Source organism: Haliaeetus leucocephalus, unplaced genomic scaffold (assembly GCF_000737465.1).
Source record: "Haliaeetus leucocephalus isolate CR32 unplaced genomic scaffold, Haliaeetus_leucocephalus-4.0 Scaffold587, whole genome shotgun sequence".
NCBI lineage: Eukaryota > Metazoa > Chordata > Aves > Accipitriformes > Accipitridae > Haliaeetus > Haliaeetus leucocephalus.
In genome coordinates this window covers 7232041-7249258 of record NW_010973023.1, presented here as the reverse complement: position 1 = coordinate 7249258, position 17218 = coordinate 7232041, and the positions used below count along the sequence as shown (strand labels likewise).

Genomic DNA, 17218 nt, shown 5'->3' with positions numbered 1-17218 from the left:
CTTCAAGTTATGAGAACATGAGATAACATCCATGAACTCAGATGTTTTGGTTAATTGACATTGGTTGCTTCTCATTAATATAATTCCAGAGACCTCAGGACAAGTGCATTAAAGAGGTTTTGTGATAGCACAGATAATTGTAATTGCGTTTGAAGTAGTTGAGAACTCTAGCATATAGCTAAGGGAGACAGGATTAAAGGCCAAGTTCTTCTATCAGAGATGCCATTAAATGAAAGCAAAATCCTTGTACTTAATTTGTGGAATTTTAATTTGTAGAAACATGCTAGTACCAATAGTTTAAAATACATGAAGTGTTCACTGCCAGAAGGCCCCAGAGGGCTACTGGATCCCAGATAAACTGAAATATTAAAGAAAGAAGAGCCTGAAGAGGACAGCACAGAGCAATGACTGTATTAAGGGAATCAGTTCAAAGGCACTGTGGAAACACTAGAATAAAGTGAGCTCGGAGCTGTGAGTTGTCTTCAGGGATAAGATTTAGACTGCAGACTATTCTTACAGAGACGGCGGGACCTATATGCTGTCTGCAGTGGGACTTGTAACACTTATCTGCTTATTTGAATGAATCCTAGACAGTGTTTAAAGACTACAGCTGTGAGTTGGAGGCCCAGCTGGGTATCGCAGAGGAGGTGAATAGCACAATAAACAGCAAGAAAGAACCAAGTGGCTTGAGGTGCCACTGTATGGCTGAGGGCTTGCCTCCCCCCAAAACCCTCTGTCAGGGACATAATGGACCACTTGCCATGACATTTGTTCTGATTTCTGGCAATCTTTGCCTTGTTTTGTTTGTTTGTGCAGGTGTTTGGCTGTTGGGGTGGGTTGGGAGGTTTGGGGGGGATGGGCAGAGCATGCTGAGATTTCAGAAATGGGGAAGATTAATTCTTTCTTCACCTGCTTTCTCCTGACCTTCTCACTGAAGTCTCCTAAAGCTTTTCCCTTTGCCTTCTAAGAACCCATGCAAACTAACTCTGAACCTTCTAGTGAGGGTGTCCATGGAAGCTATGACAAGAAATATGGAAGTCAGTTAAGTCTACTGCTTTCACAATAATATTCTCTCCTTTACCTTGCTTAGGAACTTCCTTGTTTGTCACTTATTTTGCAATTTCTACAGCAAGCAAATTATGGCAGGTTTACTAGAATTAAGTGGGCACTGAGGAATGGAGGCATTGTACTTCATGTTCTTACTGGTATTCACATTGCTTTGGCATCTAAGGGTCTTAGAAATAGGCTGAGGGTTCATTATACTAAGTACTATACAATCAGAAAGACAGTTCTGCCTCACAGGACTTAAAATCCATAAATAGGACAAGTGACAGCAACTGGATGCAGAGATGCAAACAGGGAAACAATAAAACAGTATCAGCCACAATATGAAAATTGGGAGGCAGAAATGACATATGCATAGTGTCAAGTTTTGTGAGGAAAAAATCCAGTAACATCAGATTAACTTCCAGGAGGGAAGAAAATTCATGTTACTTCTTGTTTTCTTTACCACAGTTACCTTGGCCCAATGCAGACACACACAGGGAATCGGGTTTCTTTTACACAGAAGCCTGAGCCTGCTCTCATTTGTATCACTACGAATAAAGATTAACTTCTGTGAAATTGCTGAATTTATCCTAGTGTATAAACAGTCCAAGAGAAGGCAGAGTCAGGTCCTGTATTATTTTTTATTGCCAGAATGTCTCATTCTCCCAGTGCTACAAATCTACTTTACTGTCTTGTTTTATCCATGGCATTTATCCATTGACCATAAAGCAAACAGTGAGATCCATGCAAGTATGCAAATTACAAATTACTTAGGAGCTGCATTTCATCTCACAAATGAAAGGATTCTTCTGACAATTTCTCAGGTATTACAAACAAGCCATTAGAACTGCAGCATTAATACTTCATCACCTCAACTTGCTTGAGAAGATGAAAATGAGTTTTCTTAACATATGAAATACTGATTTTAAACACAGCAATATGACTATTAACAAAATAGTAGTTAATTAAATAGAAAAGGAGTCTTTGCTCAGGTGAATTTCTTGTAGAATGAGCCAATCCCACAGCCTGGGTTACAGAAAATGGAGGCTATAACAATAACCATCTCATTCTTAAGCTTATGATTGTCAGCACAAATAAATTTTTAAATCAGGCAAGCACAACTCATTATCAGATTTTTTTCTCTGCACACTATGTATTTAGGGACTTTCAGAACTATGTGTTATGAAGTGTTTAATTTTTGTATTTCTGGAGGCTTTCTCACTTACTATGGTCTATTAAATCACAACTTGTTTGGGGACATTTTTACTCTGATTATTTGGCAGCTTTTTTGAGAAATCCAGATGCATGGATCCAAAAAAATGTAGGATGCCCAATTTGGGCTGGCAAAATTTCAGAACTGAAACAACCCAAAAGCACAAAAAAGCCAGCTAAAATGACCAGTGCAAAATCTGTATCGGCTGTTGCTCATCTGTAGTGCAAAAGCAAACACCAACAAAACCGAAAGCCTATTAGGGTTTCATCCAGCCCTATCATTGCAAAAGTTCCTTAGGAATATTTTAGAGTGCCACTATCAATGTGTTGCTAACAAACCAAGTATGGAAGCATAATCATTTTATTAAAACTCCTACTCCTCTCCCTCATACCTTTGCTAGGGAACCCTTTGCTCAGGGATTCTGTGAGCACGCTTCCATGCTATAAAGTGGTATCAGCAGACAGCTGACACAGACAGCATAGATGATAGATGGATATTTCCCAGCAGTAGTCCTAGAGAATATTTGCCACTGTTGCTTTCTCTATTCTAGGCAGCTGTTTCAGCTAGCTTTTGCATTGCTAACAAGTACTGAGATTAAAATAGATCTTTAAAATAGCTTTTTGCTAAGGCTTCACAGAAACCTGTTGGCTGGATACTCTCACAATGACTCACTTCCACAACTCCTACTTCCCACAAACATCTGTGAATCATAAAAAGCTTTAATGAATGTGGATAGCTGTGCAAAGAAACTACACATCATCTAGGTATGTATACTTCTTTTAACTCTGTTCTCAGCTGTTCCCTTTTTTGTGTTTCATTTTGTGCCAGGTTTTTATTTTAGATGGTGCAGGCGAGAGGCTGTATTTTTTTTATATGTCTCTGCAGAACAAGTCTGGCACAATTCTGGGGTGGTATAAATAACAACCCTTCTATTTCAAGGAACTGATTTGCAAGGATTGAGAGCCAAGTCCAAATCTCTTCTTCCTATGTCAAGTTTTGAAACTTACCTTGCTTTGTACTCAAAGGGATTTTCATACAATGAAAGAAAAACAGATTACTGTAACAGAGGAGGGGAAAAAAGGAGGATAATATTGAAATGTGAAAAGATGTATTTACCCAATTTCCACACTACAGTCAAAGCAACCAGAAGATGCATTCCATTATTTCAGTAACGTTCTTTTGGTCTAGCAAAAATTTCTTCCATAGATGTTAAAGTTAATTTATCCTACATTTATGCTAAAAATTGAATTTAGATTACACTTTGTATAGTCACAATTGAGTCAGCTTGAAGTTCTCTCAAGGTCTAATTCAACTGTTACATGGGGGTTAGAAAGATCAATCTAGCAGTCTTACCTGTGGATTAAAGAATCCTGTCATCCAGAACTGATTTGGTCGGCCATCCTGCAGCCAACTGCTGAACTGCTGGTTTCTTTCAAGAAGCTCAGTAAACCAAAATCCTATAGTAGCCGACTCCCAGGAAATCCTAAACCATAGTTTTGGAATTCTAGCATCATACATATTATCTAAAGCATCTTGCAATTCTTCTGACATAATTATAGTTCCTGGAAGATAAGTAAAACATTCAGAATGAACTTTCCCCTAGATTGTAAAGGCAATTAAAACTTTCAAATGACATTCTGAGGCTAATAAACCTTCTTTTATTGTGCCTTAATTGCACACCTGTTGCACTAAAGTCTTATCAGTTTGTGGTTAATTTGCTCAAACTTACAAGACTTGATTCAAAGTTAAAGGTGACAAGATAAATTATATTTCCTTGGTTATTTTGATCAGAAATAAAGATTTTTTTTTTAAACAACTCCTTCTCCCTCACACATAGTATTTATATTCATTATATTCACACTGTGTTTGGAATGTGATTAATCATTTCAATTTTGTTTATATATTTTAATGGATCCCACATACATGATCAATGATAGAGATGTACTGTGTAACTCATCCATATCCTAAGCATGTACTGACAGTGATTATTCATGAAATTTACTGTTATTAATGATAACTTTGTACATTTCTATTATCAAGATTCCCAGTGGGAAAGCAGTACGTAGAATAAACCTAAAGGCAAGATTTTTTTATATATTTTTCTGGCAGTGGCAGTGCATGCTCACATATTCCATGCATAGTACTATTGCCTCCATTAAAATATTGCCATTTACTAAGACAATGATTTTTCAGTGACACTCACCATTCCATGTGCCAGAAGTTCCTACATCTTATCGGCTTGTACTCTCAATAGTACTAAGAGCTGGCACATGGCCATGCCTCAGGATGTCTTTTCTATTCCAGTTTAAATATTTTAAATTATAGAAACTGGTCTGTTAGCCCCCATTCCAATTAAATGTTTGTGTAATACCATTGTTCAATACATCATCATACTCACGACTGCTGTAATTGCCACAGGGATTACATGAGATACCAAAGAGAATTAGGTGGCTTCCACCACAGAATATGTAAAGGAAAGAGAAGAGGTCTTGGTGACTGCAAACAAAAGCTGCAGTGGCCCATCCAAATGTATCCGTATGGAAACATGGCCAGTAATAGTAAGCATTTCAAATCCCTTCCTTCCATTGAGGTTGGCAGGTCCCCAGTTCAGGGGAAGGAGAAAAACATCCAGAAGCCAAACACCAGCTTTTAATTTAGATGAATGCAGTGGCTACCCTGAACACTTGTATAACAGTGTGGGCAAATCTGGTACTTTCTGCTATATATTAATGGCAAATAGGCTTCATTTTCTTCTAGCAGATAATGACCTGCTCTCATTTATACACACCTCTTTTTGTGCAACAAATGCTATGAGATAACCATGAACTTTTACAAAACTGTAAATATTAAAAAATAGTGCCTATCCCGCTGTGGTGGTTTGACCTTGGCTGGATGCCAGTTGTCCACCAAAGCCCCTCTATCACTCCCCCTCCACAGCTGGCCAGGGGAGAGAAAATGTAATGAAAGGCGCGTGGGTTGAGGTAAGGACAGGGAGAGATCACCTAACCAATTACTGTCATGGGCAAAACAGACTCGACTTGGGGAAAAATTAATTTAATTTATTACCAATCAAATCAGAGTAGGATAACGAGAAATAAAAAACAAACCTTAGAACACCTTCCCTCCTTCCCAGCTCAACACCACTCCCAATTTACTCTCCCTCCTCCCCCGCAGCAGCGCAGGGGGACGGGGAATGGGGGTTGGGGTCAGTTCATCACACGTTGTCTCTGCCACTCCTTCCTCCTCAGGGGGAGGACTCCTCACTCGTCCCCTGCTCCACCGTGGGGTCCCTCCCATGGGAAGCAGTCTTCCACGAACTTCTCAAATGTGGATCCTTCCCACAGGCTGCAGTTCTTCACAAACTGCTCCAGCGTGGGTCCCTACCCTGGGCTGCAGTCCTTCAGGCACAGACTGCTCCAGCGTGGGTCCCCTGCGGGGTCACAAGTTCTGCCAGAAAACCTGCTCCAGCATGGGCTCCTCTCTCCACAGATCCGCAGGTCCTGCCAGGAGCCTGCTCCAGCGTGGGCTTTCCATGGGGTCACAGCCTCCTTCGGGAACCCACCTGCTCCGGTGTGGGGTCCTCCCCGGGCTGCAGGTGGAGATCTGCTCCACTGTGGACCTCCGTTGGCTGCAGGGGGACAGCCTGCCTCACCATGGTCTTCCCGATGGACGGGCTGCAGGGGAACCTCTGCTCTGGCGCCTAGAGCATCTCCTCCTCCTCCTTCTTCACTCACCTGGGGGTCTGCAGGGTTCTTTCTCTCACATGTTCTCACTCATCTCTCTGGCTACAGTTGCTACTGAGCAGCAACTTTTTCCCTTTCTTAAATACGTTATTCCAGAGGTGCTACCACTGTCACTGATGGGCTCGGCCTTGGCCAGTGGCGGGTCTGTCTTAGAGCCAGCTGGCATTGGCTTTGTTGGACATAGGGGAAGCTTCTAGCAGCTTCTCACAGAAGCCACCCCTATAGCCTCCCTCCCCTGCTACCAAAACCTTGCCACGCAAACCCAATACACCTGCATTCTCTGTAATGGCTTCATAGTCAGGTTCAGAATCATGTTTTGGGCTAGCTAAGAGTCTTTTATAACACAGTTAATAAACTTTCTCTTTGGGTACAAATCTTCTCTAACATATAACCAAGAGCACCAGCATTTAAGAAAGAAGCCACTCTGTGTCATCTCCCCTTTGCCCAGAAAAATGTAATATTAGACCATACACTCTATTCACACTGTGGAGGCAGAAAATTTGGAAAAAATCATGCAGCACATGTTGGTTTCAACTTTGGAGCAACCATAGTGAGGGCAGAAAACAAGTGAAGAGCATCCCATTTGAGCCCTGGGGATCATTACAATCTGAACTAAGAAAGAAAGAACACTTTCATCTCTGGTTCTTCCTTGTTTTCACGCTGATGCAGCCAACTTTCTCCTGCAACAAGGGTTGTGAGAAAGACACATTTTCTTCCCTATTTTTGTGGGTGGGCTGGAGCTTTTCAAATAGGGAGATTACAACCAGTCTCTGCCCCGAAGCATGGTGAAATCTCTTAGGATGTCTGCCCATTATGACTCAGAGCAGCTGCTGAGAACACTAAGCCAGAGTGTTCTTGAGGATGAGGTATGTTCACAGTTCTGGCCTGGCCCATATAGCTGCATAAATATTCCTAGTGAGTGGGTGTCATCTCTGGCAGTAGGCATACCGTGCTTGAATTTCAGCACGAAATGACATCTGTGGGTGTTGGGATGCATTCCTGCAGCAAAAATACTCTGATAAAAATAATTTAAAAAATAAAGTAATTGTCAGAAATAAAATTAGTAACACATGAGAAAAATAATGGCATCTTTCTGGAGAAAGGTGATACAGGTGTTTGAAAAACTGTATTTGATTAATTGAATGAGTAGCACAATACCATAGGCTTCTCATATTTTAATTCTAAGAAGCTCAGAGCACTGGTTACCATATGAAGAGACTGAATGTCCTATGAACTTAACATGACAGGCTTGAATGTTCTATGAATCAGACAGGCCAGCTGTTTATAACTTGGTTATTTGGGGATTTACTTCGTGATATTCCCTTTCTTGAATGGAGTAAAGCCCATCTGAAAACGACTGATGAAAGGTCAGGCCAGCTAAAGACATGAGGGTATTTCCATGCTTCAAAAATTGTATGTACTGTAACTATACTGTTTGCACAGTACATACAGTTTGGAAATTAGGATTCCCCTTTTTCATTGCCCTAAATTTATACCGTCTCCCTTCTAAACCACATCTAAATCTATCCAATTGCTGTGTAGTGAATAAGCCAAATAAAGCTACTCAGTTCTGAGGATAACTAGATTTTAATGTTAATTAAAGTAAATAGTCTGTTCTTTTAAATTGATCTGGTTTTAGGGTGATTCATTCAATAAATATAATGCTTTGAATGGACTACATCAGGACCTTGTATTATTTCACTGAGTTGCCCCTTTTCACTACCATACCTACAACAAGCTGAATCTGAAAACTGTGGAATTTGTAAAATTTGGATCTACATTTTGAATTTCACGTTTGGGAAAGCCTGTGTCTGGACTAGAAAACATGCATATCTTATTTAAATGAGTAGATAAAGTTAGGAACAAAGGAAGGATCTTAAACTCCAGCGTGAACCAAAAAAAGCCTCAATCCACTGACTGATTCTCCTCCCACAGGCACAGAAGTGAATCAAGAATAACTAGAATAATTATGTAGGATATAAATGAGATGAGAAGAAGCTAGTTTCTCCATCAAGTACAGTTTGCCAATAGCTGACATCATTATAATAGGACTGGAGACTATCCCTTGAGGACAATACTTGCTACACAATGAGTCTCTTAAGCTAGCCTTAACAGTACACAGAGGAAAAATCTCAGTGAAAGCATCAATCCATTCTTGACTGTCACTGTTGCAACTATAGAAGTTGATCTTTTCAGCCTTTAATCCCCACTCAAGTTTACCTCCCAAGCAGCCAGGTTTGTTATTGGACCAGTCACTTGTCTCCACCACCAAGCTGCAACTCCCTCTTCTTTGTTGAACACGTTGAAGAGAAAATCCCGACTTGCCTGTAACTTTGTAAGCTTTCCCCCCTTTCTGCCTTATGGCAACAGCTAACTTGCTTGTGCTTTCCCCAAAGAAAGCATTATTTATTATTCTGCCCAAAGGTACAAGGTATGCAGAGTACTAGATAAAAACAATAAAAGCTACTGTATGTTTCCCCATACCTAAAACTTAATCTTTTTTTTTTTTTTTTGCAAGCTTTAGTATGTTTCTGCTAGTTCAGTGGCCACCACTGCTGTGCTGAAAGAAGTCAACTTCTTTGCTTCAGGCAGTTCTTTGGGTATTTCCCTCTTTCTTCACTTGCAGCACTTGGGCACTTCGGCATCTGGAGGTGATTCCCAGGAAGCTCTCAGAAGCTCATTTAACTCCACCATGCTGTTATAATCCCAAGTCCCTCAACAGTTTATCACCTTTTGCTCCTGGTCTCCAGAACAGAAAGAGTAAATCAGGTAGCCAAGCCCTGCAATGCACAACACCCTCTCCATTTTTTACTTGTAGACTGTGGTATTCTCCCCAGCTGCACCTAACCTTTGCCCCTGTTCTGTTTTCTGTTTCCTTCCCACCATTCTCTTTTGGTGCAGAATCCTCTGATTTAATTCTACAAGTCAGGAGAGATGAAAAGCACTGAGAAACTTGAGTAGCATGTGATTTTTCACATAGAAGAGCACACAAATCCTAGATTCTCTGCAATAGCTAATTCCTTCAGTCAGTAAGAAGGCAAATTGAAAGTAACCTTGCAAATTGTTCGGAAAACATACCAGCTCCAGTACTAAATGCACTTGACTGCACCCACCAAAGGACTGAAAATAAAAATTTTAAAGCAATAATTTGAAGATGAAAATGCATGTACATCTCCCCAAAAGTACTACAAATCAATACCCTGAGCTAGAGTAAACAAGCAGGTAAACTATTTTCTGCAGTTTGTCCTAAATGTGCGATGTGTGTTTCTAAACAGTTGTCCTGGCCAGCCTCATGGCAAGCATATATAACACCTATTAAGAAGTCCAGAAATAACATGCCACACTTTGTAAAAGACAACGGGAGGCATTCTGGCATTCTTATCAGGATGAGAAGTAAATAATGGATGAGTGCTGCTGAGCCAAGAGTAACTATGCCACAAGACATACTAGACTCATCCCCTCCATTCCTCAAATGAATTCCCCATTGTTACATTCCATTAATGTCCTCACTGAGTGCTCTTAATCATCTCCATATAAAATCCTCATCCAAAGGTGGAATACACAGATGATTGCTACAAGCCTTACCCACACACACACACACACAAAGAGTAAGAATTAGAAAGATATTTCAGCCCAAAAGTCTATTACCACGGTCAGCAGGCCAAACTAAAATTCTGTTAGTGTTAGCAGTCTTAAAGCATTATGAGTCAAAACAGAACTTAGCCAGCCAGTGGGAATGAGTCCATACTCCTTCCCTTTGTGGGAAATTACCTTTCCTGTGCACTCTGGCAAGACTAGTTTCCTGAGCTTCAGTTTTTCGCCACATAGATTAGAATAAATTATCTGCTACCTCTTTTGGAGTTCATTTATATCCCTCTTGTAAGGTGCTACATGCAATGAACAGAAATCCCTTGCAGCAACATGATGCAAACACTACTATCAAGATCATGGTATTCTGAGTTGGAAAAAAATAGTGAATATTTACCTCATTCTTTCAGGGGCTTAACACATGAGTTTGTGTAGATGATACAGGAATTCTAAGTGATTCCTATTATGTATGTAGAACTATATGCTACCTCACGTTTACATGAAGTTCTGGCTATTTCAACATATTCTTATATGAATGACAATAGGGAAAAACCTAAGGCCAACACGCTAGTTAGGAATGCAGTATAAGGATGGTGAGGAGCTAAAAGAAGGTAATGAAATAGTTTTTAATAAGGTAGCAAATCAATGACTGAGATGTACAGAAACTAGTGAAATGCACCAGTATTTCTCAAGGCCTTCTTTATTAACAGTTATTCAGCTTTGTCTGAATGATAAAGTTCCAAAAATATTAGAAACACATACAAAAATGCATAATTTTTCACTCTCCAATACCTTCTGTCTCAATAGCCTTACCTGTATTTTCTCATACTTCTCAACCTGGCATATACCTGAAACATGCTAGTGTATTATAGAACATGCACATGGTATACATCTGTGTGGGTAAAAAGAGGGCAAATAGGAAAGTCCTATCTCCCCTTAGTAATACCCTTGTTCCTGATCCTATTATTCCAAAAGCTCTGATTGCTCTCTCTTTCAGTGTAGGATAAGAGCAATCTGATATTTTTTTTCCAAGTCCTGGCACATAGGTTATGTATGGTGTCCATTACATGCACGAAAATATGCTAGCTTTGTAACATGAGGGGTGCCATACTGCAGTTGCAGTGGAAAGTTTGCGTTTGCCTGGTAGAGCTTCTCCATGACAAATGCCATGATAACTTCTGAAGTAGATTATTTGTATTGATTCCACTTCTTTTGCCTTCTGTGTTGGTCTTATGTCTTATGGCTCCTGTAGGTACTTGTCTTGCAAGTACTAAGAAAAATGTAAGGAACAAAACCTCTGGCCCTGTGGAAGCAAATCTTTACACATTACAAGTCATGTAAAAGCTTTTAGAGGGATTGCTGTATTCTCAGGAAATATGTTAACAGGAAAAGGACTTCTCTCTCCTAACTCTGCAAGTACTGCACAAATAGCAGTGGGAATTCTGTGATCATGTGGCACATATATGACATGAAAGGATAACAAATCCAAGGTTTCCTGTATGGCCTTCACTTGTTCACAAAGTAGGCAGTTCCAAAGGATTACTTTGAAAACACAAAGCTATAAGGTACCAAAACCAAATGCCAAGCGGATGCAGTTTTATGACCAAAGTAGAATCTAGATATACTCATAAATATATGAGTTAAGCATTTGTTTCTTTCATGACAAGCTCTTAAATGGAATGTGAAGTAGGTTAAAAAATTCAGGAAATAAAACCAAATTAAAAGCTGTGCTTATTTCCATTGCCAAGGATTCAATATCCACTTTCAGTGCTACTACAAGCATGCTCCACTGCTGAGATTCATGGAAGCCACTCAAGGGGGACCAGGGATAACTCCCTGAGAATGTCTCTTCTCACGTTCTTCACCGATAGAAGACTCATCAAAACACTTACCACTTCTACTTCAGTGCATGGAGAAACAAGGAGAACCCCCCCAATCTCACAGATAGGCCTCATTCAGTTCCCCTCTACTCAAACAAACTCTTAGAGACTAGGAATAACTGAATGGGTCATTAGATTTTACTGCATTTAAAGACGCTATCTTCATTAGTGGGAGAGGGGGTTTGAAGTGCCCTCTCTTCAACAAGGAGCTGTGGTATTAGTATTCTGTGCCAAAGGCCTCTATACTTCCACAGGAGGAAGGTAAGGCACATACACAGGAGCTCTGTAGCTCATACACTGCCCTACGAAGAATACGGTCACTTTCTGCCAGGAACTCAAGATCTGATGTTCATAACCCATTAGGATCTGGAGTTTTGGTTCAAGCCCCATGTCTTACTGCTCCTTGTCTCTAAAAAGATTTCTCTATTTGGAACAGAGCCTCTATTTAGTTCACTAGAGAGGACAATCATCATTGCTGTTTTCTGATTTATGTGAAGCTCTGTATTATACCAACTGTGAAATAAATGCTGGGCAATCAATAAGTAATTAAAACAGAACTAATGGTTGGGACATAACTGAGAGTACAAAGTGCAGCTACAATCTAATTATTACAATTTGATCCAAAAAGAGTTTCCCTCTGGGCAGCAAAGTTTATTGGTGGAGATGCAGGCCTGTGGGGCATGGCTGGCAATAAACATATTGGACACATGCTGAGCATCCTCGCCCCTCCTAAAAGCTGAACACTGCTTAATCTGCCCTCTGGATAGAGGGACAAAACTGGCTCTGCTAATTCCCTCAACATGCCTCATGTTCAGCTGCACGTGGGCTCTCACCGAGGAGGGCTTTATATCACCTCAAGTGCAACTCAGTGAGCAACAGCAAAATGACAAGGTCCATCTATTCACATCCAACCTGCAGAATCAAATATTCAGACCTCCTTTCACAAAGCTACATGACACAAAATGAAGAGGCGCTATTTTCTTTTTCAAATTTTGTTTGAAAATTTAGATCTGCTATAAGGAGGTGCTGAGGCCTTAACAGATTCATGAAGCCAGAGCCAGATGCATGACCAGGGCAGATGTCAAAATTGACATGACCAGTTTGAGCAGGCAGATCACTTTACATCATTGTAAAGAAAAAGGAGCACCTCAGATGACTAGTTTGGGGGGAGAATCTAGTATGAGAGAGTTTGGGGATTTCCCCTTTTCTGAGGCAAGAGAGAGTGTCTAAATGTTCTTTCCATCCCCTAATTAATGGTCTACCACATGCACTTGATGTATCATGAATCTGCCGGAAGCCATTAATCGTTGTTATTATTAACTATACATCCAATTTTGTTTTCAGAGCAATTTTTCACTTTATTTAACTTGCCTGTCCCTAAGAAAATTATAATGTTTTAGAGGATTGCACAAAAGTTACAGCATTAACTTGATTAAACACCTGGTAGAGGACTGTGCCCACTGCGGAACTGAATACTAAGTGCAAATAAATTATGTTACTCATCCACCCCTCTGTGGAATATTGTACATTTTGAGAATTCAAATATATCTGTCACAAACAAGGAAAGATTAATACTTTCTTGGATGGAAAGCATTATTTTAATTTACTTGAGAAGGGACTCTATGCACATATAAAAGGAACTTTCAGCTCAGTATTGAAACAGAGGACAATTGTTTCTTCCAGCTTGACCTTTGCATAGGTTATTACAGGATATGGAAGCTAATTAGCCTTGGGCACGTTTATGGACCTCTTTCCCAGATTCAGATTATAGGCATGATGTTTCTGAAGCATGCATTGTTGCCTTGGTGTATCATACAAATGATAGGAAAAAATCCCTTTTGATTCTTATGTAAAAAAAAAATTCAAATTAAAAAAATCTCCCTTCATGAAAGACTTATTGTCAAAAGACTGGAAAACGCCAGTAAGACAGATCACAGTACTGCCATCACCTATATCAAAAGGGACTAATTTTGAGGCACTCTGACCCTGTGGGGACGATTTGCTGTCTCAGATATTTTCTGCCTCTCTACTGGAGAACAGCAGACTTGAGTGAGGTCTTAACCAAGAACCTTAACTGTTCCGGCTTCGTTTTCATTTATTATTAATTCAAGAAGCTTGACTGAGCAACAGTATACTTGCCTTCCTGGATATTTCAACTCTTGCAGATGAGCAAAATGGGAAGTGAAAACAAAAAACAGATGGTAACATCATCATGCCTTCTTTTTCCTCACTCCTTTTCTGATCAAATTTTCCATCTGCTTCTAGTCGCCTGTACTCTTGATTTATTTTAACTACATTCACCGTTGCTCACTTTCAGTGAAATACTCCTGTCTCTGAGAGATACAGAGTGCTGTTACCTACCTCCTGTGATGGCTAAAAGAAGAACCCTATCACTCTCTTTTGACTGGCACTCCCACTCACTTCAGCTTCCATTTAGAGAAATCCTATTTGGTATAACCAGTTTCACGAACATTGCAAATCTCACCCTAAATTAGAGTCTATACCACCTGGCCTCCTGAGCACCCTGTCTCTCAATTACTTAGCAGCAACACTTCTACCTTGTTCTGTATCATTATGTCTCAGCTTAATTTCATAAATTACTCTGGCACATGACCTGTGGACCTAATCACGCAATTCAACTCCTCTGAGCTCTGTAGGGATCCTAGAGAGAATCACAGAAGTGTAGTAGTGCTGCAGGATGTGAACTGCAATCCTGGAGCACATTCATACAGAATAAATTAAGGTGGAGTGCCTTTAGAGATGCAGTCTGGAGGCTTTAGGGGCTAGAATTAGTGGTTGTATGATAAAGAGAGAGAAAAATAAAAAATGGGGGAGGGAGAGAACAAAAGAGAAAGAGGTAGAAACGGAGGGAAGGAGGGGAACTATTTATTTAGTTATATAGTATAAGCAACCATTAGTAATAAATATTGCACCTTAATTAGTATGATTTTTAATATTGTAACTTACCATCGATAGCCAATTTGAGATCAGTCAGTGTAGCTCGAACTCTTGATATAACATGTTGCATGCGGTCAATTTCTTGACGGAGAAATATGTTTATGGGTTGAATAGCTCCCATCTTTTGAAGCTGGGCTTTCACCTAAAAAAGAACAGTGCAATGATTATAAAATTTAATCTCCTGTTTCCCATGCAATAATTTTTGAAAGCAAAAGGATGTTTTTTCAATTGTATCACATAATTCCTGAGAAAATAAACTTTTATGTAACAGATGGCCATTCAAGTCCTGTGTCAACTGTAAGATTTAGCACACTGTGTCTCATTAGCTTTTACCAAAAGGAGCTCCTCTATCATTCTAAGGAGGGAAAGTTCCCTCTTTTTGAAGGGACGCAGCAGTTCCTTCTGTCCTTGTTAGGCTGCAGGCTCTTAGATCTTAAAAAAAAAAAAAAACAAAACCAACAAAAACCCACATGCTATACAAAAGGGTATGTTCGATGGTAACTTCTTCATAGTTCCAAATTGTGCTAGGTGAACTTTCTCACCTCTTCGTGCCCTGATGAATTGAAATAATGCTACAAATAGAGTTCTACTTAACAAGTGCAATGATACATAAAAGCTGCTACTTCCAACAGCACATGACTCGCTCATAAGACAAGGTGCTCATGGATGCATTACTAGAGGGGCAAGATTGCCAGGCATAATACAGATGCCACAGAATTCTGTTGCACCATTATGTGCACCATTTTGTAGGTAGAAGCCTTTGGCCTTCTTAATTTTTAAGGATAACAGTTTCACTCATATTCAACAGAGAACATTTTCAAAATGGAATTACTTGTCTATGTTACTTAAGGACATGTCACAGCAACAGTAGCAAAAGCACTCCCTGTCTCACTTTAGCATATGTTGCATGTACAATATGCTTAAGACATACACCGTATATTCCATATATATCAAAGATCACTGTATACAACAGTGCATGAGAGAGGATTTAGTGGCACCTGCAGAAATCATGGTGCCTGTACCTCACATAATACCAGAGTTCTTGATTTTTAAGACTTTGAAGTGTTTTTCCCCACTATGACTCAGCTTTCAGAAAGCCAATGGCCCTCTGTACTGGCTACTGCTCAGCCACATGCATCATCTTTTACACTGAAGCAGCCTGAACCCTGATCTTTGCCATAGTCACTCCTTCCCTTTGCAGGTGAAATTCTGCAAGGGGACTCTGGAACCAAAAAGAGATCTCAAACAGTAAAATAAGATCCTAAATCCAGATACCTATATGGCCATTAATTTATTATAAAAGAGCTGATCTATAGGATCAGTTTGCTAAAATAATTTAAGAGCTTCTTTTGAGCTTGCTAACAAAAGATGAAGAGAAGTAGAGTTAGAAAGTCTATTCTTTCAAAGCGCAGAATATCATTGGAATTCTACTGCAGTCAAGTAGAAACCACAAGATTTGTATAATGTGTGCTATTTCATCAAGGCGAGAAGTCCACTGGATCTTGCTTTGTGTTTTTCCAGATATACTCATATATCTCATTGTACACATTATTATATATACTTTACATTATATACACATAGTAAACATTACTAAAGATCTTATTATTACACTGAATAGCAAGTTTCTGGAGGAATATAATACAACAGTTGAGTAGTTATAATTGCTAGTATAAATGAGTCAATGCTTTGACAATTTCCAATTCTCAAGTTTCAACTCCAAGCCCAATAAAATACTCTTTTTCAACTTTATATGCTATTCTCCTTGGGAGACAGCTATCAGCAAGGTTATTCATCATATTTTAATCACAAGGACCCATGAGTTTGTCAGACAGAATGTCCAAGAAATAGGTGCCAGCCAATTATGCTAATGCTTTGCAGTGTGACAGTTCATTTTACAGACTGAGTTAATGTGTTTCTTCCTGTAACAGAGAAAAAACTGCTAAAATCAGCTATCATGAGACTAGAGCTGAGACAATAAACTCTTTTTGGGTAATTCACACAATGAAATATTCTGATTTTTTTCACACAAAATCCAGGGAAAGCTTCTGCTTTCTGAAAAATTCACAGGAATTGATAAATCTCCCTCTTGCCAAAAAAAGCAAAAAAAAAGTTTGATTTTTTTTTCCCCAGAATATTTAGAAGTCTAGTGCATGCCACTAATAAGAAAGGAATTATAGAGAATATAGTCCATGCATTTTATCCTTTAAATAAGAAATACACTTTTTTCTGGTCTACAAAGCATGTGTTCCTTTTGGGGATCATCTAGAGGAATAATTTCTCCCATTTGAGGAAAAATTGTATGGAAGATGTTGTTAAAGGTGTTGTTAAATTCCAAAATATTTATATTTATGAATCTACAAAGAGAAGATGAAATAAATATTCTAAAATATTACTGTACTGATAATCGTACAATTTTTTTAATTAGTGAATTCTCAGAATTTAAACATTCTTCTGATTTTTTTCATGTACCTACAAAAATACCTGTGATGTTTTGAATAATGGAGTGAACGAATAATGCAGAAATTCGTTAATATATCCTAGATATGTTCACAGCACTCAGCCTGGGGCACCAAGCATAACCAGATATGAAAACTGAAAAAAATTACATACTACCTACCTTATTGTATACAAATCAATCCTGATTTGCAGTGAGTTTTACTAGGTGTAACAGAGTGCCTTTCTTGGAAGTCTTGCTGTTAAGATTAGTTTTAAATACCAGCTCTGAGGTATGATTGACTGTTTTTGTATTAGAATTCTTATCAAGCAATCAAATTACTTACTTCCAGTGC

At 39.2% G+C, this 17218-nt stretch overlaps 1 protein-coding gene across 1 annotated transcript in view; it reads right to left on the bottom strand.

The window, feature by feature from the left end:
• The window catches only part of LOC104838333 (dynein heavy chain 5, axonemal-like), a 170630-nt gene that overhangs the window by 3543 nt on the left and 149869 nt on the right, over positions 1-17218 (bottom strand). Inside the window, exons 74-75 of the mRNA XM_010578013.1 lie at positions 14439-14571; positions 3614-3822 (exon numbers count right to left, since the gene is read on the bottom strand). Of these exons, the coding sequence (XP_010576315.1) occupies positions 3614-3822; positions 14439-14571 (342 nt within the window). The remainder of the gene's footprint in view (positions 1-3613; positions 3823-14438; positions 14572-17218) is intronic.